The 23,851-nt window shown below is 37.1% G+C and overlaps 1 protein-coding gene across 2 annotated transcripts; it reads right to left on the reverse strand.

The window, feature by feature from the left end:
- Positions 1-8,060: 8,060 nt before the first annotated feature.
- gins4 (GINS complex subunit 4 (Sld5 homolog)) lies at positions 8,061-23,706 on the reverse strand. Of its 2 annotated transcripts, none has more exons than XM_015343457.2 (8): positions 22,974-23,706; positions 21,872-21,958; positions 19,688-19,801; positions 17,276-17,373; positions 16,488-16,576; positions 15,869-15,959; positions 12,054-12,158; positions 8,061-10,892 (listed from the first exon to the last, which is right to left on the reverse strand). In XM_015343457.2, exons 1-7 carry the CDS (start codon positions 23,064-23,066, stop codon positions 12,062-12,064), a joined length of 669 nt encoding a protein of 222 aa, XP_015198943.2. In that variant the 5' UTR covers positions 23,067-23,706; the 3' UTR covers positions 8,061-10,892; positions 12,054-12,061. The 2 variants fall into 2 exon arrangements, with proteins under 2 accessions (XP_015198943.2, XP_006625777.2); XM_006625714.3 differs by having other exon boundaries at positions 8,061-10,895; positions 22,974-23,705.
- Between the last annotated feature and the right edge of the window lie 145 nt (positions 23,707-23,851).

The following is a 23,851-nucleotide window of genomic DNA, read 5'->3' on the forward strand; positions in this document are numbered from 1 at the left end:
TCTTCCAAACAAGCTCCAAATTATTTTAAATGAGGTTTAGCCAATCGTATACAAGCAGGCATTAAACCAACAACAAATCTTATTGTTTCCAATGTTCATTTGTTGCATTCATCATACCGCTTGCTATATTTATCTTGAAGTGTAAGATTAATGTTGTTATAAGGACTCTACCTTTTTGTCATCAATCCAGACTGAGTTAATAAAATTCTAGCTTGTTGTGCAGGCCAGAGCAAAAAGAGGAAACAGTGAAGCCTGTTTTGGAACAACCTATGGGGTCTGTACCTTAAACAGTGTCACACCCAGTGATGTATTCAAGAACACAGCAAGAAGCTAATTTTATTTACATTTATTTTCAGAGATGGTTATCCTATTGAATGAAGGCTTATACTATAAACTCCAGGGCTGGTTAAATCTCCCATGCCTAGCTTTAAGATTGCAAGTCCTGATCATTTCATAAAAATCATGTTAAGCTGTTGTCAATATTGGGATGTTGGTTGTTCTCCCAGGTCTTTTTAAGTAAATAGTTCAATAATAAGTTTTACGGGTTAAATCGCCCCAAAACCAGTTGTTTACAAAATTGGAAGAGTGCCTGCTGTCTTCCCGCTGGCAAACACTCCACCAATATGTAAGCCTTCCTATTCATTCAATACTTCATGTTATTATTAATACATTTTGCTGCACTGATAGAGAACTGAAAATGTCAGTCCTTTCCGATCACTGCAGTTAAAAGCAAAATATTTGGCTGGAGATATTTTGGGCTGGTTACTTATTTATCGTTCTAATGAAATAAAGTATGACCCCTACTGCTTCTTCTCCTAATCCAAATCAATCATCTCAAAAATAATAATGCTGGTGAGATAAACTGTTGTCACAGTCTTGTACAAAGCAACACTGTTACCCTCATCCCATCATAATAAAGTAAATGTGCAGGCACACTAATCTCTGTATTGGAAAACAGTACTCATGGGACCAGCCAAAATTTGGAGAGGGGAAGGCCTGACAGTCTTTAACATTCTAGAATAAAATAATGTAGCCGTGAGTTGGAGGCTAGGGTGGGGAGCTGTGTTGAGTTTGGGACTCTAAAGCAGCTTGTGGCTCCCAGGTAAAGAGTTTACCTTGTTCCCAAAGATCAGTGCCAATTACTACAGCTCTGGCTTTAGCTTTCTGTAGGATCAAATCATTTAATAGTGGATTGCTTTGTACAGGTTAATCTCCATGGCATCTACAGGAATAGCAGGTCCTAATGGCATTGCCAAAGACAACAGCCTCCTTAGTAAAAGTGTGCCATAAAAATTATAGTAATTGGCTTTATCATGCTGGAAGACAGCAGTGAAGAGAGAAAGCATACTAATGCACAATGCATTTACTGTAACATGGTGGACAAGCAAAAGCAACAAAATTACCTTGCAAATTTTACTAGTTTAAAGAACTAGTATGAAAATGCTCTGAGGATGAACACAAGAGGACATAGTTTCAAAACATTTTTACCATTACAAGTTTATATCCCTTCAGAAACAACGTGGCATGACAAAATCAAACCTCAAATTGTAGAAGGCTTACAAAATGCCTTTCTGTTGTACCCCACCATGCAGGAGGCCAATGATCTTTTGGTGATCCAAAGAAAAGGCAAGAAAAAACATCGATTTCCTCATTTATACAGTAGCTCCAGAAAAATTCCAAAACATTTCAACTGGAATGGAAAAGAAAGTATTCAAAGAAACTCTGCAAGTGAGATTCAAAGGGGGTGAATCCACAATTAGAACAAATTGACACAACAAATTTTTAGTTTCAGCCACTTAAACCCCAGACGAACACGATGAGCTGAATGCCCTTATTTCTTTTATGGTCTTTATTAACTTAGGCACTCCTAAGACTGCATTTAGAATATTGTTCACTATTTTCCTCTTAAATGCAAATTAGCCACAAAGCAAGTAAGACTGACTACAAAAGCAGCCCATAGAGGAGTAAACAGATATATTCCCAGATTGACGGACTGTATTACTCTGATAATATAAAATAACTCAATCATTTCAGTCTCACACAGAGACGACTATGAGGATTTGAGCATTTAAAATTTTCTTGGATACTGACAGTCTTCGGACTTCTACAGAATCATCAGTGAAACCCATGACGAATCAAATAGAAACGAAGTTCAATCAAGAAAAAGAGGCTCTTTTTACACAAAGAGAACTGTGGATACATTACCGGGCCATGTTATCAAAATTGATACCAATGCTGCTTTCAAGAAGCAAATCTCCTCAAATCTCTGTGCTACAAAAAAAAAATCAAGAGTGCTAGATGGGCCAAATGTTCTTATTCCATTTTCACACTTTATTATGTGCTGTTATGTTTTGAATAAAAAGACAGTGAAATTGTTATTTTATCACTTCCCTACAACAGATGTATAGTGTATGTATACTGAAGTAGAAGTAGGTAGCTGCATCAGCATACGTAAGCTGCAAAAGAACAGGTAGTGGGCTTATTCCACGCTGAAAAGAAAAGAAAGGAAACACAACGTTTCGACTGTGGAGTCTTCTTCAGGTGTGTGTACAGTATGTATACTGTATAATGATTACCAGTTAACAATCATTCTGCAATTTTATTCTGGATTTACTATTCGATTCTCTCAGCGACAGGCTTCTTTTAAGGAATAATGCTTAATGACAATCCCTAATTCTTCCCCAGAATTCCAGGGTTTACTAACCCTCCAAGACAAGTCCTGGCTTTCCCAGAAGGACCAGGGTCTGTGCAGATCAGTGCTGTTTCACTTTCCTTCAGAGGGGATATCGGATTAAAGCCTTCCTGTATTGGGAGGTGAAATCCCCATTAGCAGCCTACACAGGGACACCAATCCCATTTGCTTCATCCTGTGGAGTCCACGTGCCAAGACCTGCTTAGGCAGGGGGTTGATTTCCCATGTTAAGATCTAGTTATACAATGTCATCACGCAAGGCCCTTGTGCACCTTCTGATACAGACAGACCATGTTGATGCAGTAACAGTGAAGAGAGTGGTATTCTGAGCTAGATGGCAAAACCTGATCAATGACACTCTAGGCAAACGTGTTATGAACAACATTAGTACCTTGTGTGTTTTGTTCATAAAGTAAGGGCAGTTCCAAAGCATACATTGGCTAGAGGCACAGACACCTGGTTTGAAAAACAGTTCAGACATCTATTGTACAGTATATAACAAACCTTTAAGCACAAAATAGAGCTACATAATTAGCAACATAATTAAAACTCTGCAAGGAAACCACACATCTGATTGAAGTGTACAGCTTTCCTGCATTAGCATGTATCACACTACTGACACCTCAGCGTGTTGGAAAGGAGGGGTTTTACAATAAAAACAATGTGGCATTTTAACCAGTGAGAAAACATAGATTGAAAATGTCCCATCTTAAAGTTTGCCATTCTATACTATTCAAACCACATATCAGTAATTAATCTCCGTTGGGTTGGATTTATTGATCAAGAACAGCACACCATGATTCTCTACTTAGAAGTTATTACAGCATTAGTGACATGGCGCCTATTTGTGCAATTTTAGTGGATGTTACATTGTCTAAATTAGACATCTTTAGTGGTTAATTTTTATGTACTATAGTCATGAGTTTTTAATAACAGATTATGTACTTTAATCTTAATTGTTCTTGGAGTATTTCATCCATCAAGTTTTAAAGTGGAACATAATATTGTTGTGGTCTTCTCTTTTTAACAGCAGCCCCCTTGGATCTGCCCCTGGGACAGAAATTTAAAACCGACTGCCAATGATATAAAGTATATTAAATAGGGAGTGTATTGCAGTAGTAGGTATAAAGAATGTTGAGGTTAAGATGTCATTGGTCCACCTGGTTTGGCAGTTCCTCACATGATTGCACAATGTCTCTTGCAATATTTTATTCAAGTATCTCCCTGAGAAAATATTAAGCAGTAAAACAACCTGGAGGGCATTTTTATAAGACATTTTATTTGTGGAATCCGACCAACCATCACTATAGTACAAGTGTACAATTCCATTAACCTTAATCTGGCATTCATGTGTCTGTTGCAGCCGCTGGGTGTTAAAAAAAACACCTCCTTACAGCCTCTATACCTTAAGCCGCTTGGTTTTCCATCTTATGGTTATCATTGGTGTCTTCAGTTCAATTAGTCCCTCCACAGCATTAAAGTGTTAAGGCACCTAACTACGCACAGGCTTCTTCACACTGCTGAAATGGGCTTTACTTGTCACAAAGGGAGCTGGCCCAGAAGACAAATTCCTAATGCTAAAGAAATTCTTAATTGGTTTAAAAAAGCTTATTCCTCTCATGTTATTGTGCCATAAGATGAATACCAAATTCAAGCCCACGGAGGATGAATGACTTTGTAGTAAATGTACTGTAATGAAATCAGTCAAATCTTATATTTTGTGTGGGGAGGGATACTTATTTGAGTACACAGGGTACTGCATGTCACAACAAGGGGGGCAAAGAAGGGGCGAAAGAAGTAATAGTGTTCAGGGGGAGAGAACATGTATATGTAATCAAAATGCAGGTGGGGCAACAGTGACCTGAACAGACACACGTTTTAATGCTTGCATTCCGTGAGAGAGTCGGGATTAGACAGAGTGAAGAGAGGACTCCAGGTGTGCCTGCGCCAGGGTAACAAAAGGCTATTACAACCAGATGTTTAAAATGCAAGCAAAGGGCTGCATCCCTGGTTAAGCAACATACGATATCCACTTCCAAATTTAACATACTGACTTACTTTTGAAAAACAAATTCCACTGTGTGTTTCTAATGCAGTTTTCAGTGCACCTCTGTTGTGTCCTTTGACCCCTTCCAGTTAGTATTTTATACCCCATCTCAGTCCTCCATTGTAAAAATAATTGCCTATAATAGTAAAAGACATAATCACACATTGAAATGGCCTACCCAAAATCAAGACCGTTTGAAGAACAGAACTTGTTTTTTGTTTCAATCATGTATTCTTAATTCAAATAATTATTTAATTGGTCACATTGGTCACCATTCTTTGTGAAAGATGTATAATCCTATACACACAATTATTTTTTCCCAGAATGTTACTACTTAAAATAGCCAATATTTAGATCAAAAGATGAGGGGCTTCTAAACTACTCCTCCAGGAAAGTGAAGACTGAGGCCTGTAGTTCACAGGTTTGAACTTCGGCTATGTCTTTGCCGACAGATTGGAATTCTCCAGTCATTCTTAATGCAGGACACACCAGTGGTGAGAAGGGGTGACTCAACCAGATTATCCTGTCTTGTGCCCTCACCAGCTAATTTCTTTGTTGCTTGTCTTTACCTTGTTATTATCTGGACAGTCTTCTGCAGTTAAAAAAGCAGAGGACAGGCAATTGTTCACAATGAGTTCAAAGATGGCTGTGAAGAAGTGTGATGGACCCTCTATTCAGGGCACTATGCCTCTTCAGCAACCACAACGACATTAATCAATGCCATTTTGAAATTTAAGTATACTGTATATACACTCTAAATTTGCTGAATTTTATATTAAAAAAGTAAAGAATAATATGTGGAATCAGTTTTAATCCTATTCATATTTTGGCTCCAAAATGTCTGAAGGACATCAAATCCAAACACCTAGTTTTATACTTGCTGACACCTGACTTGATGCTTCATAGGGAAAAAAATGTAGAATGCCTAGATACTACTTGTGTCTGTTTCTCTTTTTGTCAGTAAAATGGTTTCACATGTGTTGAGGCACAGAACTGTTAGTCAAGAACTAGAAAGTACAAGCAAGAGAAGCTATAGTTTTAATCTCTAGAAACCTTTACCTCAGCTGAGCATTAACAAGTAGTCTAATAAAGCCAATTCCCTGGCCTATTTCTGCAAGCAGAAAATCTCATTGACACAGCAGCCAAGTTTCCATGATTTTCTTAAAGGTTGGATTCTTCTCTTTTTTTTTGACAGTTCTTTCTTTAAAACCCCTTCCGAGTCACTGTCAGTTCCTTAATAAGCTCAACAAAAGGCTGATAAATGTCTAAAAAATTATAGGTTAAATCACCCTGTCTTAAGCTTTTCAGTTCTTAGGATACATACCGGTTAGGGCTTTTCAAAGCAATACAGTACCTCCCTTATTTAACAAGTGTATTATTTAGAATACACTTTAGCAACCTGTATTTTCTACCTCTTTACCGGCTGATATTACATAAAAAAGGAAAATATTTTTTTTTTAAATAAAAAGTATTTTGGGGGAAAATAACCACAATTGTGTGAAGAGAATTATGTCAAACAGAATAGAGAAATTCAGATTTGAATACCTGACTGGTTTTCCTGAACAATTTTATATACGTAGCTGTTTTTCTTTTTGGCAAACAAGGAATGAGTGCAATCTAAAAGGTAGTGCAAAGTAGTCCAAATAAAAAAATGTGTTGAACTTGGTTTGATAACATCACTGGATGTTTGCTATGGTGTGTGTGGGCACGTAGCTACTTGGGTTTCATCATCCACTTTGGCCAATGCCCTCCAGATAACCCTGACACAAGCACTGTCCTCTGCCTGTCTCAAGTCTTTTTTTTTCCAAGCTTCTTAAAAAAATGAGTGTGTATACTGTATGGGGGAAAACCTTTCTGTACTGGAGTTCTATTTTACTGTACATGAATTTTAATGTACATGTATTTGGAACTCAATACAAAGCAATCAATGGGCATATACAAATGGGATGTTGTCTGGACAAAACCAAAAGACCATATTGGAGGACTGGAAATGGGATAAAACCTGCAGATTCAGTCTGCATAGCTGGCATGTGGGATAACTAAAGTTCATACAACAATGCACAGCTGCTGCCCAGGTTGCAGTCTGTCATTTTGAGAAGTTAGATGATGCAAGATTATATTTTTTGGGTAACATCTCTCAGCTCAATGCCAATAAGGCAAACCCACATCCTGGCCCCGTGATTTACTATCAGTAAATCAACAGTGACCTTGAATGGCAAATTAGCTAATCAACAGAATTTGCAACTGTCACAATTACAGTGCAGATTATCACTGCCAATCCTCTTTTAGTTTGGCCTGTTTTTTTTGGAGGGTGGGGTAAGAAAACTCTTCAGTCATTTTAATGTTAATAAAGCATATACTGTATCATTTCAAACAACAAAGAAGGATCAAAATTTGCTGGAAAAAAAGGAGAACTGGAAACCATCATGGATTCATGGTGAAGGGCAGGGTGTAATGTGGAGGTGGCATATGTTACTGTACAATTCTAACCTTTCTCACACCAGTCCCCTCTCCTGTATTCAAAGAGTATCCGCTTGAATTAACCACCGATTAAAAATTGTTTCATTTTACAAAAATCTCCTATACAGGTCCATGACCCAAAGGTCTTTACTGTAGTCTCTTTTATTTCACAAGCTCAGTCTTGCAGTTCATGTTTTGCTGTGCATAAAATGAATCAATTTAAGAAACTAAAAGGTCTATGTGACAGAAAACTGCCAATTAATGTTGATTTTGTCCCTTGTTTTTTTGTGGGTTTGTAACTACTCCTACCTATCATAAATTTCAAGAAATATGTGCAATTCATTTTAGAATATTTTAGCAACCCACACAGGATTTCTGTCCTTCTTCCTCTGCAACATTTCTCAAAAGTATCACATTCTCCAAAGAGAGGATGTTGATGATGCTTATAGAAGCAGAAATATGGTCCCTCCCTTAAAACTCTATGAATCAGCATATCTCCACATACCCATATTTGGATAGAGCCTGACATGTTTATAAATATTGAGCGGAAACCTGTAAACTTGTCAACTTCATTCCATAACCAAAGGTGCATTTATTTTGTGGTGTGCAAGCTCCACTTGTGGTCTATGTTGACATATTTCCTTTCACATTCCTGTAAGCTGCTTCTATGTAATTCAGACATTACGCATCACAACACTATGAGTTGCACTGCAGCCATAGAGCTAAAGGCTGTGCTACAGAAAGAGCAAAAAAAGCACCTAATTTATAAAACTCAGGGAAAAAAGACTGATGTACAGTAAAAGGCCCCTACAGAAAAAAACCCCAAACACAGGATATTGAATAACTCTGGCAAAATCACTGTTTTGTTTCTAAGACACAGGTTTTAATTAAAGCTCAGCTTTAAAACTGGTTCATTTTAAGCAGTGAAACTTAGTAGTTAACAAATGTGCCCAGTTATTCATGAATTGGCAATTAAAAGGACTTATTAAAATGCTGAAATGTGCAAAGAAGGGATGTAAATACTTCGATAAATAAAACAAAGCATATGTAAAAAAAACAGAAAATACTTATACATTTTAGGCATGTATAATTTAATTTATATTCTCAAAGTGGATTTGCTTTCTCTAAAGTCAGGTCAGTCTAATGACCTCCTACGTTTCAATTTCACTCTCATTGTCAGCAGAGAAACCAACAGTACACACCAAGATTCAATATGATATGTTTGAAATGTTCAAATGATCCTAACTCGAATAGCCAAACCACACTTATACAGTATAAACTTACACTTATGTTTGTATTATGTGCTTTTCTTTAATCTTGGTCTTTAAATTGTAAGAAATTGGTATTTAATCAGATTTGAGATTCTCCAGCTGCAACACCTGGTCATTTTATGTCCGAGATGAGCGCACTTCAAATCTCTCTACTGAGCAGAGTACATCAAGCCAAAGCACCAGTAGTAATTTCTGCAGTGAAGCAACTAAATGGAACAGGACAGGTGACTGTGGGGCTGGGGACCTGCCCATTCTAGACACACTCTCTAGTTTTGTTTCATCATTTGCAGAGGGCCCAACCCTTCGAGTTCCAAAACTCAAACCCCAGCAACCAGAGATATTAAAACAAATAAAAAGGGACCCCCACCTACAGTCTTAAAAAGCTTCAGGTAAGGAGAGCCCCCTTTCAACAAGAACTGGTAAAACTGCTGGAATTAAATGTCATGGAATTAAATGAGATGCATGTCTTGCTCACTGCAGGTGACCAGGCCTCCTCCTTGCAGTTCTAGAAAGTAACAGGAGCATTAAACACAAGAGAGAGGAGGCCACCTGGCCCATCTTACTCACGTAGTACAGTTCTGTACAAGATGTGACATTAAAATCATTATGCACATACTTTACATTCTATTCTAGCAAGTACAGTCTGTCTGTATCATCTCTCAACACGCCCTATGCATGCCCCAGCAGGATTCTGTTTTGACATGAATGTGTCCTGTAAAAAAATTACTGATCCCAGGGCTTACCTGGCACACCTCACATTCCCAGACAAAGTGCCTCATGGGAGTCACCTGTTAATTCACGATTCTGTTAAGTTACTTGGCCAGAGTTCAATCTACGATACCCACCAGGGACCATTTATAAGAATGTCACAGGGCTGAGACTGCCATTATTTTGGGGGGGGGGTCAAACCTAGTCTTTTTATCAATCTACAATGAACTACCTTCTAACAAGTCCTTTACCTTAACCACTGATAACCTTAGAATATCCTATTACATTACAAGCACACATTAATAGACTTTAAGTGCAGTACAGATAGTACAAACACAACATAAAAAAACCTTAAGGCTCGTCGTTGCCGATTCCCTTTGATCCAAAATGTTTGTCAACATTATTTCACAACGTATTAAAATATGTACAATTACTATTGCCAAGTTCTGGTTTTAGTCCATAATATTTCTTAGCAACAGTCAAAATCCTGAGCTGGTACAGTACATGCAAACCTTTTCAAAGTCAGCCAACACGCACTTTGATTGTTGCTCCAGGGGCTAAAGTGACAAAAACTGACAAGAGAAAGGTAAACAATTTTCATTGAAAGTTCTCCAGGGGGAATGGGAAAATTCAGCATGCAATATGACAGTTACAGAAACAGTAACCACACAATTAAACAAGAAATGAGCATGAGAATGTCTTTATGCCAGTGAAACATAAAGCAGTTGCTCTTTGGCAGCAGTACAGAGTTATATAAGATCTGGCACTGCATTGGGTTATCACAGGCCAGGGCACCTCCTCTCCTTGTCATGGTACCATATGGTAAGGACGGCGACATGTGACTACTACAGATTCTGATCCTGAAACACTGTGATCATGCAGCTCGAACAGCCAAGACTGCAAAGGGCTTAATTAAAGCAATGCTATTTTTAGGTTAACACGTTTTGATTTCAGTCTTCTTTACAAATGTTGGATAGACAGCTAGAAATATACTTATCAATGAACACCACTGTAGATATTAGCATTGGCATCATGTAACAATGGAATTTGGAAATTTAGTGCAATAAGCACTGTTCTTCAGAGTGTTGTGATATGTTAATAATACCTCTTCTAAGTATATAAAAAGCTCTTTCTACCAAGCTACTAGTAATTAAGGTGTTCTTGGGAATTAACTAATTGAAAATACTGGGACTGATGCTTAACTGCCATAACTGTTAAAGGTACTGTTCAAAGTGTACCTTTGTGTACACTTTGAACAGTGTACACAAAGGTACACTTTGTGTGTTCAAAGTGTAAGAAGATGTGGAAAATCGTTTTACACAAATATCCATTTGACTGCAGCTCAACCCCGCATGGAATGTAACACACTGCATTCATTAATCCAGACAGGAGAACTAAAAACTTTTAAAGTCTTTTAAATCTTCTTTCCATTGATATGAAGTGTTGTCCCTTTGTCTCTTCAGATCATTTTGAAAGTAAATACAGAAAATAATGAAAAAAAGAAAAAAAATCTTCTACAACCACTCCTTACGTTTTAGATCCTGTCATTACAGGCGTGTGTAAACTAATGCCATTTAACAGACCAACTCAGACCGCCTTCTTTCTTTTTAAAATTCTGTAGAATTTGTCCACTTCGTTCTCATCTTTTTTAACCAGGCTTGAGTAACCAAGCTGGAAAAAGCGAAGACTCAGCCAAGGGACGATGGACGCTCTGCTGCTGTAAGAGACACAAAGGGGAAAAAAGAGTGAGGAAGAGTTATGGGAGGAGACAAAAGACAGCAAAACAAAAATAAGCATAGTGAAATGACAATACACATCATTTAGGCAATTCTTATGCAGAAATATACAACAATCCTGCACTAAGATATTCCACTAAAAAGGTGGATTACTGCATTTATTTAACAGGGGTAAATCTAGCAAACTATATCATTGGACTCCATCTTCAGAAACAATATTATTCACTAATTCAATTACAGTAGTTCAGTACTGCTTATTAATGTGTATTTATCAAAGACAAAAAAGTCTACTGAACAGTGACACAGCCAAGAAAGCAGTAGCAAACGACCCAAGTGAATTAACTCATTTCAGATAGTATGGTGTCTAATCATGTCTGAAACTGTCAGTGTTACCTGATATAAACTGCAAGAACAGCCAAATCACAATGCCAAGATAGGAGCCTTACACAAACCCAAGAACTGCTGACCCCAGCCTCCCTATCAGTTTGGCCACTGTCTGCATGGGCCTGCCCCAGTGAAGGACACGTACTGTCACTGGCACCCACAGCAGGGACCACGTGGTGCAGAACAGATAACCTGCAGACTGAATTTTGCAATGGAATGTTGATTCACTGCAAGAGATATCACCTTTCTATAAAACAAATTCAACAGATAAAATGGATAGATTACACTGTTTGCCTAGTCCTTTGGACTTGTTAACGGGAGAATCTGTAGTTCAATACAAATCAGAGAGGCTAAAATCTTAAGACTGGGGTGGGCAAAAGATGAAAAAAGAAGCACCTCACACCTGAAAAGGATGCCAGTTAGCTGACTGATTTTAACATTTATCTTTGTAGCTCCATACAGAGTGACAGAAATCTTTACTGAGACCAAGTGCTGAAATGTAGTCCCACAGGCAGAGTCAACACTAAAACATTCTCGAAAGCTTGCCTGATGATAGTGTACACAAACCCATCACCCATATGCAATAACTTCCCAGGTCTTGTCATCACCTGCTCATAACCAAGTCATACCGTTGTTTTCTTCACAGTTTTAATTATATACAGCAGGTGGCTGGAATAGACTTTCACTGTCACTATTAATACAATCATACCTAGCGCAGGAGAGCACAGACCAGCTGAAATGAAGAGTGTGAATACCTGAACTCCTAGATGAGCTGCACTGCCCCATTGGACACCAGGGGCGCTATAGTGCGGTAACGCATCAGGTGCTGTGAGCCCACCTCCAGGTCAACGGCATATTCACTGTAGTGAAAGAGTGAAGTACAAGGAGTGAGAGAAGTACCTCTCTGGTAGAACAGGCTTCTTCACAAATTCATTTTGTAGTAAAATAGGCTCAACTCCTACCACAGATTCCTCTGTGAAACAAATACAAGCACAAAATTGCTGTTTTATAATTACATTTAAAAAGTATATGTCACAACAACTGATGTAAAACTGCAATAGCACTTATTTAATCATGCGGCCTGAACTAAGTGAATTCTCAAGATCTGAAAGTGTCAGCTGGCTGGCTTTCTCACAGATATGCTACATATCAGTTTCTGACAAATCAAAGGCTTGAAGACTAGTTGTTATACTGGGTCAATTTTTAAAATGAAATGCTCTTTGCACTAACATTTTTTTTTTCTTGTGTCCAGCTCATGCTTTAAGTTACATTTAAATTCTCTGGAAATCAAATATTTATATTATAAAATAGAATGCTCAACTCCTTACATACTATAAGTGATGTCTAAGGTACATACTGTCCGATAAAAGTGTACATATAACTAAGGTTCATGCAGTAACAACTGTTTTCTGACATACTGGTCCAGACAGAATCACATGCGTTCTTATGGATGCTTATATATATATGCTTATATATGTCCTTTGACATACTGCATATGATATTAAATATGTTTCTGTTGCTGTAAGGTGTCAAACATCTGTGTAAAGTATTTAAACTCTATATACACACATCACAAATATTCCAAGTAAATTACTTTTTGAATAATTATGAAATGTTAATATGATAAAATGTTAATCTACTCAATGCACAATATAATTTAAATGCTGCGTTCCTATAATGGTTACCATAATTATTAACAAGAATAATCAACACTATATGCATTAGAAATTTAAGATTTTAAATCTATGAATGTTATACTGATAACCTCTGTGTTGTTCTGAGTTACAGTGTGGAGAAACAGAAGACACACAGAGAATTCCTGGCTTTCTACACTGCTAGGTATGGTTTTTAATAAACGTTTAATTCCAAATCAATGTGCTCCTTAAGTTAAAGGGGCAAGAAAGATGTTTTTTTCAACAGACATGTCAGACAATAGCACATATTCAAACACCAGTGAATTAAGTTATGTTCATATATTAACATTTAGCCCATTAGAAATTTACTGATCCAAGGATGTCATCCAACTATTTGTTGAAATTAAATATGAGAAAAGTGAAATCCAATATAAACTACAGTATACATAATACATTCCGTACCATCAAATCAATTCTTGAAAAAATCACTTATATAAAGCTACTGTATAGTTTCCAATCAGAAAACAACAGAGAAACGATGTTTCCAAAGTCTGTATTGCCACAATACCAACCCACAAAATAAGTAACATATAAAATAAAATGTAGTCTCCAATGTACACATACAACACCTACAGTATTTAGACATGGCTCAAATGTGAGAATCCAACAAGGCTGAGGAACAAAAAGGATCGCCTATGTCAGACTGTAATAAAAAATGTCCATTTTAAAACATTATTCTCTAGGGTGATTATTAATTTGTATTTGTATATTAGGATTTCATGTTTTCAACTTGTAAACACTGAAAATATATTTTAGTCAACACAAAAAAAGTAAAATAAATTACTAGGTCTAGTGTCTTCACTTTTTAAAATAAACAAAGTACAGTAAATGTTTAAAAATGTATTTATAAAATCAGTGTTATTTTATTTTCATTCCAAAACCCACACAGAGACAATTTATATTATGCATGCATATAAAACAGTAGTTTCTGTATCTTTCAAACATTCATGACACAACAGAATTATGTTTGAAGCACTTCAAAATTAAGGTACCATAATTCTGCTGATTTGATATCAACTTAAGGAAATTGGCTTGCAAAGATTGGGGATTTTAGTTTTGGTTAATTCTTTCTTGGATTATGTAACAAGGCAGGAAAGATGTGCAAATTCTTAACTAATGACCTGATGTTGCCTCATATGGATAAACAGTAATCAGGTAATTTGTTTAATGTAAATAAAAAGTTTTGCCTATTATTTACTTTATCTGATTTAGACATCTGTTTTCAAGTTAAACTGATAGAGCACGAACAGAAAAGGTGCTGGACTTTAACTGCTAAGGAATAGGAAATGAGAACTACTGTACTTGACTTCCACAAAATTAATATGAATATTGATATAGAATTATAGTTGTTTTCTAGTTACAAATAAAAGGTATTTATACACCATTATATCTGAAATTGAAAAGGTCACAAATTAAAATTAGAAGCGATCACAACAGGAATTATTGATGTTGTTTGTTACTGTTAATAATACCATCACTTTCTTAAAGCATCCAGAAATCAGATAACTGTGTCATATAAAATTAAACAGTATATGTCAGAATTCAGAAATATAAACAAATGCTGGTCAGTTATACAGGTATGAAAATGTGCCCCAACTACTAAGGAAATGAATACACAGTGAATAAATAATAATCTGAAATATTCTGCGTTTATTTTAAACATTGGATGCACCCAGCTATTGCCTTGTCTCAAACTTCTAGTAGTACCTATTCCTCAGTGTTTGTACCTTTTCCATCACTCTGCAGTTTATATTGTCAAGGTGGACGCTGTTGCCACCTGGTGGCACTTCAGAGTGTGACACCCCATCTCCCCCTTGGATCAAATAAACACTGTATCGGAAGCATACAGGCGCTGCTTTCTCTTTAAAATTCACCTATTCTCCAAACACATCTTCAATTATTCATAATAAGAAGAAATTTGATATAATTGTTTTTCTCTTTTGTACATCATCACTGGAAAACACTAATAATAGCTACGACGAAACAAAAGCAAAACAATTTTAATGGACTACAATTAGTATCTCTCTTGTAGGTTTAAAGAAGCTTTAAAATATAAGAAACAAGAACAAATACTATGAAATCAGTAAACTTTGAAGGTTTTTCATAGAAGCTTCTTTTAAAAAAAAATCAACAGCGTCTAAAGAGTTAAGCCTTGATAGTGAAGTCTAAACTGTGATTATCATTAATGCAAAAAATCAGAAGAAAATCTAAATTATGATTAACACATACATTTTTTATTTCATTTTGAAGGACAAATGTATGAGGACAACGGGATGACAGGTGTCTCTTGTTAGTCAGGTGCTAGCTGCTGGATAATTAAGACTCATGAAAATGCTGTAAACATCCCATCAGCCTGCCTCATTTTGAATTCAGTGTTTGAAGTCAGCAAAGTTAAAATGAAAACGAAATAACCTGCTGTTAAAAATGCAGCAAAAGGAAATCACCAACTGCCTCTAGAGAACAGGGTTCACTAGGTATCAAAATCCACAGCCTGCAAAAGAAACGGCTGCAGTGTTTACCTGCACTAAATAAATACAAAGACAAACAAGGAGAGGAGAGAGATAATGAGACATCCATAATCAAAATGATGGCAAATGAATAAAAGAGCAGATGTTCCACAGACCACCACCTCATCTCTGAACACATTTGAATTCTGTGTTTCAGAGCTTTGGAGGACATACAGGAGACATTGCATCCTGGTGTTTTTTTGGCAGGAAAATTTAACAGTATCCGAGAATAGAAAAAAAATGAGATCACAATCATTTGTTCTAATTTACATAAGAAGAAAAAACAAATGGTTATGTGAGCTGCTCTTTTCATTAGTTTTTCTAGATTTTGGAACAATTCTACAGTTCATTTGATCCTTCAGTCTTTACCTCTGGTCATCTGTCTCTGGTTCCACCAAGATATTCTCCTGCTGTACTTTCACTCGCAGGAACACAAATGAGTCCAAGCTGGGCTCCGGAACTGATGTGCGGCAGACAAAACATAAGATAAGTTAATACTTGGAACTGGAGTGTCAGTAAAAAAGAAGGATGACCTTCAGGGCCCTCAACTTCAATGGCAAACTGAAAATGTTAAGAAAACTGTTTATAAATTCCACCCCATCTTGCTCATTTGATCTCTATTATCTAATCAAGGGTTGAATCTCATCCAGGAACCCAAAATGCAAACTCCATTCTTTATTATACAGTACCCTCAAGTACACCTGAACCTATCTGGCAAAAGTACCGTATGTTTTAAAATAAAAAAAAATCTGTTTTCTCTTGTTCTCTTTTAAACATTTTATGTTCACTGCAGCACCAGTTATGCACAAAGGAAAAGTCATACTAATGTGGAAAATACAGCTCTCAAAGTACACAAGAAAATGATAACGGTCTGACAAAGATACACTTTCTGCTCCATTTCTTGCAATGAAATTGAATTTCTGTGGTATGCTGTTTATATTGAACACATAGCTGTGTTGTGCTGGAAAGAATATTTCAATCCCCTTACCAGATTTGGCAAAATCCACTGTCTGCAGGTTAGGGGGCATGTGTCTTAGAGCCACATTCTTCAGGTAAGTCTCTGTGTTGGCCATGTATCTGGACCAGAGAACACATGTGTGTCAGTATATGCATACAGATCAAGTATTCTGCCTGGGAAACATGACAAAACTACAGTAGGTTACATATAATGGAATTACCCTGTTTGTCTACAACACTTTTACAGAACTAGTAGAAACCCACATCGTACAAGATTAAGATACACCAGATGCTGCTTCATCTGCCATTTATCTTTTCAAATGTCACAGGAAACATAACTCCATACCAGAGGTCAAGTGCCAGTCGGAGGAGAGGCTCGTCATTCACCACAAGTGCACAGTGGACAGCAGGGGTGCTAACTCATGCCCTCTTACTTACCCTCAGTAATACTCAGCCAATTCAAAACATCATTTTAATGTTACAGAAATCTGTATATAATTACATACATGTACAGTATACACTGAAGGAAAACTAATGTGTAACTATGCTGTCTGGGCTTGTTCTTTAACATTTTAGAGGTTAACATTCTCTCCCTTATTATTCAAATATGTATGTACTAACTGGATTTTCCATTACAAAACAGCTGAGAGATGCTCTATTATAAGTATTAAAGTATTACCAAGTATTTATTTAAAACAATATTGCTTAATCTGTGACATTTTGCATACATTTATACAGTTCTGGTGGCTAGACAAGCAGTTACGTAGACAAACTTATCAACTAGAGGAGATACTGTTGTGGCCTTCAATTAGGACTCACTCTTTAGCAAAGGCAAATTCCTCTGGGGATAAATAGGATGGGTCACCATCTGCCCGAGACTTCTCCTTCTTCAAGACATGTGGAAAATACTTCTCAATCTGGAACAGCAACAGGAAACCAAGACTCAGCTGTGTGACGAGTTTGCCTCAAGTAACAAACCACAGCTCACTTTATCATCTTTATCACAAATAAGAAGTTGTTATAGTGGGAATACAAACAAATTAGATCAATCTGAGAATAAAATTGTATTCTCATAGACTTCTAGACCTGACAAAGATTCCACTACAGAATTCTGAACCTCCAAATGCCGGTTTATTTACCATACCACTCAACTTATAATTGGTTTACTTTACACCGGACATATTTCTTGTTTGGCTGTTAGAAAATCAGTTTCAACTATGTGGCTGCACAGGTTGTCCCCAAAATCTGTGACTCTTTGCTGAAAAAAGTTACTCTAATTTTAATTACTTAAAGCAACTTCTATTCGTTTTTTAACATAGATTCAGTGGAGCAGACCCTGGCTATTTGCTGGTTTCTCCTTCGATGATTCTCTTAATCGCAGTGTTTTGAGTCCACACCAATGCAGTGGTCAGAGTGGTTTGCATAACGTGGAATGATGTAATTAATATTTAGCACCAATATACAGTGCAGTCCGTAAGTATTTGGGAAGTGACACAATTTTTTTGGCTCTGTACTCCAGCACATTGGATTTGAAATGAAACAATGACTATGAGGTTAAAGTGCAGAATGTCAGCTTTAATTCGAGGGTATTTACGTCTATATTGGGTGAACCATATAGGTATCACAGACCTTTTTATACATAGTCCCCCCATTTTAGAGGACCAAAAGTAATTGGACACATTAACGTAATCTTAATAAAACTGTCATATTTAGTACTTGGTTGCAAATCCTTTGCAATTGATGACTGCCTGAAGTCTGCGACCCATAGACATCACCAAACGCTGAGTATCTTCCCTGGTGATGCTCTGCCAGGCCTGTAATGCAGCCATTTTCCACTTTTTACACTTACAGACTGTACTGTACACATGCTAAATTTCTGCACATATGCACTCAGATTTTTCAGCACTGTTCTCAAATTGGATCATTCTTATAGTATTGTATATTTATTTTTTGTGTTTTTATTTACAACATGGTATGCATCAATACCATCTAAACAAACTGCAATTACTAGTGAGCCTGGTTAATAAGAGGCAAAGAAAAGTAATGTCTCTTACAGACATGGAATTATTAGATAGGTCACCAAGAGGGGAGTTTTGCTTTTGTTATATGCCAGTAAAGAACCAACATACAGTACCAACAATAAGGGACATTAAAAGAGAGAAGACATAAAAAGTGCAAGAATTTCTGCAACACAAACCATCAACACATTAACAGTATATAATTTTAGATTTTTTGCTTTATTATCTTGTTCTCTATTACTTGATCTTAAATTTTGAATAAATGGAATAATTACTGTATATATAAATGACAAAGAGGGGTGGCCAATTAGCACTAACTTTGCATTTCTTGGATTTCCTTTAAACAGGAATTTTCAAGAACATAATCCCCATGAACAGCAAGGGGTTTAGTGTTTAAGTTACTCCTCTAACTTACTGTACTTAAAATAATGCTTAATTTTTTGTTACTGTCGCCTTTGAAATTTAGGCATATCTCACTAAAGATGAAGTGGTGATAAAGTAAAAATTTGAGGCAGCGATAAATAATTACATATAAAACCATTTTAATAAGTTTTATATTCAGGATGGTATTAATTTGATCTTGCATGAGCAATTTGTAAGGCCACGTTCGGTAAGTAAGCCATGTGAACAGATCTAGCACATTCTACTGTACATGTGTAATCAAAGCACTTTCAAATAAAAAGAAAGGAAGTGAAAAGACAGGTAGGAGTAGGTCATTATCTTCGGTTTGGATTTTTTGTTAAATTCCAGACATATGTAAAGACCAGACATTTCCTATAGTCTGTGACACCGCAGATATTCGTGCAAACCAGACAGACAAGTCAAAAAGCTGTGTTCTCACAAAGGAAGATATGTGAAGATGTCCTACATTGAGTTTGAATGCTAAAGAAAAAAAACTAAAGAAAGAAACAAGAAGAAAAGCAAGAGAGAATGAAAACAACATTTTTTCGATAATACTCTAAGAACAGCAACACATCTAACTAAGTTCAGTGTCAAACCTGCTCTCCATATTCTGCAAATCACTGGAACGGTAAAAGTCTAGTATCTTCTCTTGCTACTTTTGCAGAAAGTTTTTTTTAACACCAAACTTTTCAGAAAATAAGATGGACATACAATGGAGCTCTGGAAAGACAACTACTACTACTAATCCTGATGAAGATCATTTGTAGTACTACAGCTTATTACATTACTGATCTACAGCAGTCACCCTGACCTTCTGAAGACGTGAGCGAAGGTAGCTGCTCAGGACGTAGCGGATCCTGTCGATTTCCATGCGGTGTATGCTGGCCTTTAGATCACCCTTCTTCACCCGCTGCAAGTTCTCCTCCTGAGCCACAGAAATGGACCGGAAACATGTAACACTGAGACTACAACACAGAGCACAGCAACATAATACACCAAACAATGAACTGCACAGCATGTACACAATACACAACATAGACCCTGAGAGGGATAATACTACATGAAAGCAGCATGCAGAAACCTCTCCTTAACATACGCTACATAACACAAGACACTGTTAACCATGACATCTTACTTTCTCACCTTGAGGCTGTGTTTGGAGTTTCTGACACTGCTCTCAAATGGTTTAAGTCTTACCTCACTGATCACCGTCACTTGTCTCTCTTGGCAGATTAAGGTCTGAAATTTGGTCTCGTTAAGTCTGGTGTTCCACAGGGTTCGATACTGGGTCCCCTACTTTTCAGCATTTACATGTTCCCACTTGGTCAGCTTTAAAGATCACATGGCCTCAACTATCATTTCAATGCTGATGATATTGAAATATACATCTATACCAAACCTGACACTCATGTGGCTGTCTCTATTCTAATTGCATCTCAGACATAAAAACTTGGATGACTCAAAATGTCCTTCATCTTAACTGTGACAAGACTGAAGTCATGCTTATTGGCATCCCCATCAACTTTATAAAGCCAATCCTGTAACCCTATCTGTGGATGGTACTGTACTTGAGCTTCAGTCTAAATTGAAAAGCCTTAGGGTGATATTTGATTAAGGCTTAACAGCATATTGTTAAAACATCTTTCTTTCACCTCAGAAACATCACTAGACTACGCCCTGTGTTTTCACTAACTGTGGTTGAAAAGCTGATCAACACATTTGTCTTCTCCCGAATTGACTCCTGTGATGCTCTACTCGCTGGAGTATCTAAATCCACATTGAAAAAACTCCAGTATGTCCAACATTTGATAGCCAGAAACCTGACCAAGCCTAGTGCAAGTGATCACATTATTCCTATCCTGGAGTCTTTGCACTCTTTGTGGACTTTAAATTTCTCATGCTCACCAATAAGGCTCTGCATGGCTTTGCACCTCAGTAACTGTCTGATCTATTATTGCCCTACTCCCATCTCACAACCTTCACTCCTCTAATTCTGGACTCCTAACTGTCCCCAAGCCTGTCTACACTCTATGGGTGACAGGGCCTTCTCTTGTTATGCCCCTAAGCTCAGGAACTCTCTCCCCACGGATGTCAGAGACTCACCTTCTCTAAACTCCTTCAACTCCAGGCTCAAAACCTTGTTTAGAAGAGCCTTTATTTAACTGGTTCCATTCTTTACCCCTCTGCCCCTATAGTATTTAGTATCACTATCTACTTCCTACTGATTATTTTTAATTGTTGTTGCTGTTGTCATTCTGTAAAGCGCTTTCAGAAGCCACCTTTAAAGGCGCTATATAAAATAAAGTTTAATAATAATACTCATCACTCATTTAGGAAGAAACCAGACCTGCGTAAAGAAGATGGATCACTCTTAAACAAAGGGGTATAAATATATCAGAGAAGCATATCAGTGGAGTAACTGAGGACTAATTACACTAGGGAGGTGGGTCAGAGGGATTAAAATCAGGCCAGTTCTGGTATTTTTCTCGTACGATCAGAAAAGCCCTAAGCAACACTAACAACGAACTCCACATCTGTCTTCAACTGCATTTTTACATGCTTATACCTCAGTGCTATGGCATAAAGAACAAAGTGCAAGAACCCAAGGCCGCTGTATTGATGGGAAACTTATGACATTATAGGAATAACTGAATCATACTGAGAGGAGGATGACAGAGATGAATATAATGGATACACATAGCTTCAAGAAAACAGGCAGATTAAAAGGGTGTGGTGAGGTACTGCATACAGAAAAAACCTGCAAGCTAAAGAGCACAAACAAGAGGACACAGGTAGTTTTAGAATGTGTGAGATGTAAAACTTGACATTCTGAAACAAAAAAAGAACTCTGAAAGTAAGAGTTCAGAGGTTTTCATGAAGAAAAACATCAATGACATGGACGACATTATACAGTACAATGATCTCCAGTTTCACTGGGAGACTGTAGTGGAATCCCAAGGAGTTAGAGAACAGAATGCAAAGCACACAGCCTCACCATGTGAGTGAGTTGCTCCATTACGCACTCTACAATCTCAGACTTGTTCTCCAGGAGCTCAGGGGAGAACTTCTCATTCAGCCAGGCCTGCATAAGAACAGCACACAAGAAGGTCTGAAGTTACCGTTGAGAAAACAACAGAATACTTTACTACTTCTCCTTCTTATTCTCTTTATGAATTGGGCTATTTAAGTAAATTAAAGGCACCCTTTAACCATGCCACGTACCGAAACCAAAACAAGCACAAAGTTTACACTTGATCAAATATCAACACAAATATGTAATATGCAACGATGAATTTGTGATTTTCTTCTAAAGTAAAATATGGACAACAGTCTTCAGCTAGTTCTAATGGATGAGAGACAAGCTGCTGCGGCTTATGAGTATGTTCCTTTCTATAGCAGAAGCCAGTGGTAAAGGTGGTGTGAGGCAAAGCTACACATTTTCTTTACACTTCCCTGGAGAATTAATTCTTTACTACAAAGGAGATGGAACGATCACTCACTACCTCAAGCACCTATAATATAAAACTGAATGCTAACTGTGTAGAGAAAAATGAGAACAATGGATTATTTAAATTTAAACTCAATTTGTTTATATATATATATCTCAGATGGAAAGTCAAAGGTTGTTATTTATCTACAGTACGTGTAGCAGATGCTTTTATGAATAAATAAATTTTCAAGCACTTTTCAAGAGAGAGGTCACTTACTACAACAAACTGATGTAAAGGAGTGAGCACTTATAGAAAAATACTGTAGTAATGACAGCTCCTAAACAAAATTAAAACATGCACAGCAGATACATAATCAAACTAAATTTCTTCGTTAAATTATGGAATTACTGCGATAACGATCTTGAAAAAATGTTTTTTTTTTGTTTAGCCGAAGCTTCTACGAATATAATGATCGTTATTTCCTTTTGGCTATTGTGAAAAAAATCAAACATCAAAATTACGTTTCTGCATACACAAAACTGTCATTAGACTCGAAAATGGACTTTTGTTACTGTTTTTAAATAGCTTTTGTGTTTCGGACACTATGCTTCTACAGGTAAGACAGAGGTACTAAAATAAAAAATATATATATATATACATAATGACCTCTTCCAGCTTCTCGATTAGCTCTGCTGGGGTCATCAGCTCCTGGCTGTCATCTCCGCTCCCTTCGCTGGCTTCGGACAGCACGTCGGACATCACAGACACAGTGCGATCAGACAGCGGTGAATATCAAATAGTATGTTTCAGCTCTCGGATCTCGCCCTTATGACCGACACAAGTCCGATACTAGACATCAACAATTCTGAATAAACACTTGTAAATTTAGAAGAGATTAACGTTTATAACAATAAAAAGGAAACAGCTAGAGTACTGTATTTATAAATCCATCTTTGCGAAGCCTCCGAAGAACAATAAAACCATTCAAGTTACACTTATTTAATAAACAAAATGTTCCACTAATAATTAGTTTGAAAACTTCAAAATTTTGAAATTTTTTCTGCCTTTATAAACAAGATGCATCTGATACTTTTGTATACGCTACTCTGCTAGTCCTAAATTTCGCGCCACCTCGACAAAACGTCACTACACTGCGACACGAAACGAAAGTTAGCCGACATTCCCGCCATCTTTGTTGTGGAAAAAAAAACAAATGAGACTTTGGTCTTATATTAAATTATGTTATGATTATGAATGCCAGCGAAATGTAATGAAAGTTTAAAACATAATTCGAAATTAAATATCAAAGATATTTAGATAGTGTAGCGCCCTCGCCTGGCTTTGGAGCCGAAGAGCGCCCGGTTGGGGTGCACGGCGAGGGGAAGGACGGGAGTAGTAGTGGCCAGGGCGGGTATTAGGAGAGCCACTGGCCAGTGCAGCTGACCAATTGTTGAATAGGTGTACGTAGTCGCGAGATTGCCCGGACTCGTGTAATTTCCATGGTTTTGCACCCCTTATACACATGTACCCAATCACCACTCCTG

The sequence above is a fragment of the Lepisosteus oculatus genome, chromosome 2 (genome assembly GCF_040954835.1).
Source record: "Lepisosteus oculatus isolate fLepOcu1 chromosome 2, fLepOcu1.hap2, whole genome shotgun sequence".
Taxonomy (NCBI): domain Eukaryota; kingdom Metazoa; phylum Chordata; class Actinopteri; order Semionotiformes; family Lepisosteidae; genus Lepisosteus; species Lepisosteus oculatus.